General features: G+C 44.1%; 1 protein-coding gene across 1 annotated transcript; it reads right to left on the reverse strand.

Annotated features, from left to right (window-relative positions):
* Positions 1 to 5,631: 5,631 nt before the first annotated feature.
* On the reverse strand, positions 5,632 to 6,395 carry C1H21orf140 (chromosome 1 C21orf140 homolog). Its single transcript, XM_009509196.2, is given in 3 exon segments — positions 5,632 to 6,201; positions 6,203 to 6,256; positions 6,258 to 6,395. Coding segments are annotated over 3 exon segments (762 nt in total).
* Positions 6,396 to 6,741: the final 346 nt, after the last annotated feature.

A 6,741-nucleotide genomic window follows, 5' to 3' on the forward strand; every position in this document is an offset into this window, starting at 1 on the left:
TTAAACTTCTAATGTTTAAACCTTTAGGCTTTCTTTTACTGACAGGAAGGCCGCCAGTTTTTAAACAAAAGCTGAAATCCTTGTATAGTAATAAAGAAAGGAGCTGTTGAGATTAAAGGAAAAAAATAAACTCTCACAGGTTCTGAGAGAAGTGGCTGCTGGAATAGGGCTTTTCCAGCCTGAAGGACCTCAGTGGCTATGGGGTATCTGTGGTCCTTAAAGAGAAAAATAAGTGAAGAAACATTCAAGGGGACTGTTTTCTCATTATCCATTTTAGACTTTGGCTGAAATGAACTCAGCTTGATTTTAGTACCACTGAACGCTTTTCATCTGAAGGCCACAAGACTTTCACCAGAAACACAACAGCACTGGTCCTGGAGGAAGGCAGAGCTCCCTGAGCAGCGCCCCAGGGCAGGAGAGATTGCTCTCGAGCCATTGTGCTGCAAGTCAGGGAGCTAAATATTTTTCAGCTCTTTCAAGAGCCTCACATACAAACAGCTATTTCCAACATATCCTTCCTCAGTTTTCCTCTTGGGGTTCAGCAATTCCAGCTGGTTTTTCTTGCTTCTCTCAGTAAAGGCACTGCAAATGTGCTGAATGGGGTAGAGTCCTTCACCGTTCTCCTTGATCCCAGCTCTAACCTATGACACCCAGTCAGCGTCTCTGCCTACCTGCTGACTGTCAACCCCCTGGCCTCAAGCCTAGCCAAAGAGGAGCACTGCGGCAAACTCTCATAGCCCCCTTTCCAGCTCTGTCATGGGAGAAACCGGTAGACTAAGCTGAAACAAACCTCTCTTGTTTCAGCCCTCACCAGTTCTTCACAGACTTTGCAAAATTGCTTCTGAAGGTGCTTCAACTTGCTGCATCCTCTTCCTATTTATTAACTATGTACTAACCTCTGCCTTCAAGTCAGGCTCAGCAAGGAGCTGAGAGACTTTGCGTGAAGGAGCTGACTGCCCTGTGACAGTCTTGTGTCTGGCGTGCAACTGATCACATGGAAAACAAACAAATGTACAACCCACATGAGTGTGTGAAGACAGATTAAGTAAAATTTCTAAAACCTGAGTTTACGTTTGCCCCCTGGACGTGTGCAAAAAGCTGTTTTCAGATCAGCTGGCTCTAAGTGCCTACCTGGTTTGGGGACTTAGTGGTGACTGGATGGTTACGCACGGCACATGTCACTCCACAGTTTGGCTTTGGATTTTAAAGATGGGGGTTTTTTTGGCTACTGGAGCAAGCCCAGCATATCATCTAGGTTTAGCTGGACCTTGACTGGCATATGTACGTACCAGTCTTGGGTATAATCAGAGCACCAGCTGGCTTTTCTCCAGTTGATAACAGAAATACCCAGTAGTTGCCAGAACAGTTATCCCCATAGCAATGGCCTCCTCATATGGTCCTGTAGAGAAAAAGTTTGGGCACAAATAAGTGATTAGGCATGTATTCATGTGTATCTCCATATGGCATCAATTTCTCCCTCTTTAAGTCTGATGAGAGAGCTATTGAAAATGTCCATGTGTATCAGCATCAAAGGCTGTGTCTCACTGCGAGACTGTTTCCAGTCTATCCAAAGGCTCTGGAGATGTCTGTCACAGAGCAGAGAATGTATATAGCTGCTTCCTATTTGATCATTAGAAACGCAGCATGGGTAACTATCCCTTTTTATTAGTGTCTTTTTTTCCTGGACTACCTCGTATTGGTTGGTTTTGCTCTCCAGTGCCTCAGCTTCTTATGGTGAGGCACTTTCCCAGTCCTAGGGCTCTTTTGATTTGCTGTTACTTATATTCCTCTGGCCTGAATTCAGGCTTATTTCCTGGCTTAGTGTTTCTCATTGATTTGAGGAGGCTTAGAGCTAGCCAACAAGAAATGTCAGACACTGACAGTTAAGTGCAGTTTAAGTCATATAAATGAGTCTGGCCCTTACATGTATTTGGTTTTGTGCTGGTTTTGGCTGGGGTAGAGTTAATTTTCTTCACAGTAGCTAGCATGGGGCTATGGTTTGGATTTGTGCTGGAAACAGGGACGTTTTAGTTACGGCTGAGCAGGGCATACACAGAGACAAGGACTTTTCGGCCTCTCACCCCACCAGTGAGTAGGCTGAGTAGGGCACAAGAAGCTGGGAGGGGACATGGCTGGGACAGCTGACCCCAACTGACCAAAGGGATATTCCATACCATATGACATCATGCTCAGCATATAAAGCTGGAGGGAGAAGAAGGAAGTAGGGACATTGAGAGTGATGGCATTTTGTCTTCCCAAGTAACCTTTGCACATGACGGAGCCCTGCTTTCCTGGAGATGGCTGCACACCTGCCTGCCCATGGGAAGCAGTGAATGAATTCCTTGTTTTGCCTTGCTTTGCGTGCGTGGCTTTTGCTTTACTTATTAAACTGTTTTTATCTCAACCCACGACTTTTCTCACTTTTCTGATTCTCTCCCCCATCCCACTGGGGGTGAGTGAGTGAGTGGCTGTGTGGGGCTTAGTTGCTGGTTGGGGTTAGGTCACAATAGTTTTCTAAAACAGTTTTCTTATTTTGCATTTCTTACATAGAATATTGTTCCTGTTTTCCTCCTCATTTTCTCTGTGCATTTCTCTCCATACATCCTACACATGGTTGCTGCAGAAGGAAATGTAGAGGAACAAGTGCACAGAGGCAGAGGATGGGCTTTGAGTGATGTTTATTGCTTTTGTACTGCCTGGCAAGCCTTCTCCCAGTTCTCAGGCATGACACAAAATAGGCCCTGCTCTGCCTGCTCAGTCACAGAAGCTCACACCTTGTGTCTCATCATTACATCCCTGGCTTGAGCCTCTGTAGGCTCTTGCCCCAAGTGCATTTGTCCTGTCTGTACCCTGGCTTGCAGCAAGCTCTTAGGACAGAGGACTTGAAAATAGGAAAAAAAATTTGTTGAGGCTATCATTACAGGCCTGCTCCATGAGCTGGAGGGAAAATAAATGTTTTTTTCCATGAAGACAAGACTTGGAAAAGCATTTAGAAGTAATTAGTCAATGAGACATCATGAAAACTCAGGTGATTTGCATTCCAGCTAGCTTAGAGCAGAGGGACATCTGTTATAGCTTCTTCATCAACATACACATTTGCATCTGCCTCCTTTTTATGCAAAGATACTTTAATCATTTTATTCTAGTGATACATTTCAGTCACACATGGAGAGTTGTGAGTGGGAACAGAGAGATTTGCTTTGACATTCTGCAATGGTCAAGTGTACTGAGCCTCACTGCAAGAGCTATTGCTCACAAACCTAATAAAATAATACGTATTTAAGATCCTACCAAGAAGATATTAGACTCATGCATGCTATTTCAAGTGCTCTTGAATAAGGTGCATGCTATTGAGTAACATCCTCCTATTAGCTTGTTTAGTCATATGTTAAAGGAATTGCTTGTCATCCTAAATTACCAGTTGAGCCAGAACTGCATGAGCCACAATATTTTTCTTCAGTACAAAGAGTTACAACGTTTTGTAGAAAACATGGATTGTAATTACCCGTCTGCAGCAGCAAAGGGGGAGGGAGGAAGAAAGAAGAGGACTCATCTCAGATGATTTTTAAATAAAATACCAAAGTTCATTTGATTTCAGATTCAGTTCTTTTTCCTGCCCACGGGTTTCCTTACACATTAAATAGGACTGGGTAATAAATTGGGAGGCTGGGAAGAGTGAAGGTGTGTAGCGAGCCTTTCCCAGCCCTCTGCAGGGGAAGGATGTTTCTCCCCTGCTCTCTGGGAGATGTGGCACTAAACACTTCCTCTTTCCTCATTTTTGTTTCCATGAAACCCTTCATGGAGGCTCCACCCTCATTTTACCGAAGAATGCAAAACAAGAAAGACTGAGAAATTCCTGTGACACAAATTGCTTCCTTTTGATACTTCCTCATTGCTAAAATGGAGGGAAAGAAGGTGATTCTGTACCTGGTCCTATGAACTCTGCTGCGAATTAGGGATGGCAGAAGACACACCCTACCAAAGCAGAAGCGTTTGCAATGCAGCCCTAAACCTGCAGCTGCATCAGCCACGCAGCAGAGATCTGTAAGGCTGACTTGCAGTGAGGTTGTTACTTCTCCCCAATAGTATAGTGCAGTGTCATCAGGTGAAGGTAAACAGTCATTGGGAAAATGGGGTGTACATCATTTGTTTCTTGAGAAAACCAAGGTACTGTGCAATTACTGCCTATCCTTGTGGTAAAGAGGCACCGGACGGATTTCTTTCCTCATGCTGATTTCACACCACTTCATATTCATTGATACTTAGTGGAGCAATTGCTGCTTCAAGCCAATGTGAAATTATGTTCAGGGCCATGATACCAGGACAATAAAAACATTCCTACCGCTTTCCAGTCTCTCCTCTTTCCCCCCCACTCTTGCCTCCTTGCATTTGAAGCACCTAATTTTCCATTCTGTGCTACTTCCATATTTGTAAAAATTGAGCAGATGTTTTTTGCTGATGAAGATGAAGCTGAGAAAAGATGGTTATTTTTCTCTGTATATTCACATCTCAGCACGGATTCTTCTGAAGGTAGATGAGACTTTTTTTTTAGATATCTCTCTGCCACACTAAATTACAATGCTTGTTTAGACGGTTTCCATACACAGGAGAAAAACTGCACAGATTTGCCTCAGTGTATTGAAATGTTTTAGTGAGCTTTTGAATCATCCCATAACTTACTTCTTTTATGTTTTTATGGTCTGAGTTCTCTTAGAAGTACATGATAAACACATACCCAGTAATGAGCAACACAGAGAATGTAAATTGGAAGCCACTTTCAAAAGAAAGTGTTCAATGAACTTGAAAAAAGTGCTTTTAAGAAATACTACTTTGCATCATTTAGAAATTATCTTTTGAATTCAATTCCTTCAGAAATCATTACATCTCAGTAATCAATGTCACAGATAAAGAAAATCTCCAGTGAGGAGTGCCATATTTTATCCTGAGACACTGAACTCTTCATGCTTTAAAGCCTGAACCAACTACTCATGGTTAGGCTTCATAAAGGAACTTCCCTTTTAGAAAGATTTCTTTTACCTGTCAGTGAAAAGTTTATTGCAGACCACTGTTGGAAGCCAGGTACTTGGTGTAATGAACTACTGAGCTGATATCAGATGTTAATGCATATATTACAGGAAAGTCACATTAAATTCTTCAGATTTCTTTGAGCTGTGGACTCTGGCATCAGTCATGGTCCAGCATATTCCCTGCTTAGGGGTAGATCTCCCGTTCGAGTCAAAGACAGGCCTGACCTGTAGAAACCATTTTGCAGCCCAGTCTTTCTCAAAATTGAGGTCATTTACATCTGTGGCATGGTCTCATGACTGCCATGACAGAGTAATTTATGCAGATGGCCAGCTAAACTGGATCTCAGGCATGCTTCAGCCCATTTTTGTGATAAGGCAAATTAACTGTCCCTTCGTGGCACAAGCATACCACATATCAACCTAGTCCTGGAATACACCTAAAATGAAACAATTGGATTTCAGACAATCTCTTTTATTAGTGCTATTGACATGTGTTTCTTTAGATTTACACCCTCTGAAGGAAAGAGCTCAGCAGAGCTGGAGCAGGGTAACTCATTCAACATCAGTCAAAACACATTTGAGGCCTGACTGCAGGAAGAACCGTTTAAGAAAGTGTGTCGAGGTAGTAGATCTCCCATCTCTTCACTCCATTAACCACTGCCTTTCATTTGTTTGGGGTTGTCTTCTCTATTCCTTTAATGATCAAGTCACTGAAGAGGATATACCTATAGGAGTGGGTCCTTTCAATAGACCTCCGGCCAAAGTCCTTCCTGTTAATCATAATAAACCACTTCAAAGAAGACCAGGTGACACCCATAGGATAGAGATAGTTGTAAGATGAAGGCACAACATGAAGCTCATGGCCATTTGCTCTGGCAGCTTCAGGGCAACATTCAGTGCTGGACATGTAGATTGCTGGTGGGACTGGCAGCAGAGCTCCTGTCTCCAGCTCCTTGCCATCTTTTGCCCCCACGTGCATCAGCTGCATTTTATCCCTCGTCACAATTGCACACTTCCCATAGGAGGTGGTCAGAGAATCACACAACTCCGGAAAGATACAGTTCTGCTGATGGATGGGCAGAACACCTCTTAATAGCAGCTTATACCCCCAGGGTACCCACCCTTGGCTGCTGCTAGTGTGAACAAATGTCCATACTGGCCAGCGCAGGCTGGCCTCCTTGCCTATTTTTTTCTCCTATCATAAGACTTTCTGGAATATCTGTTTCCCCTAAAAAAAACAGTGCTGAAACCATTGAGCTGCATTGTCCTCGGAGCTCTTAAATACTGCAGGCATTGCCTCTTGAAAGCAGCATCAAAGCAGCCCCTGTAAATTATGTGCCTGAAGAGCGGGTTTGCAAAGCACCACATGCTGGCATCTCAAGACTCGTGGAGGATGCTTGCAGAGCTCACAATGTGCCCATTGCCCCAGTGTTACCCCACGGTGTCACACCCAACCAGCAGCAGCACCATCAGGGGCTTCCGGGTAGCTCATCAAAAGGCACCTTGGAAAACAAAGGCCCTATCAGGCTGGGTAGGCTGCAACCATGCACCTAGAGGCTTCTGGCATCAGGACATTGTTCATCTTGACCACCACGGTTACTTGTCTCACAGCACTGAGTGGGTTCTTGGGCCTTGTCTATGTCTGTGGGCCAACCAAGCACCTGCAGACTGTGTGAGGTCCAGCACGCTCAGCCTGCCCAGCTCTAGGCCTTGG

The sequence above is a fragment of the Phalacrocorax carbo genome, chromosome 1 (genome assembly GCF_963921805.1).
Source record: "Phalacrocorax carbo chromosome 1, bPhaCar2.1, whole genome shotgun sequence".
Lineage (NCBI taxonomy): Eukaryota > Metazoa > Chordata > Aves > Suliformes > Phalacrocoracidae > Phalacrocorax > Phalacrocorax carbo.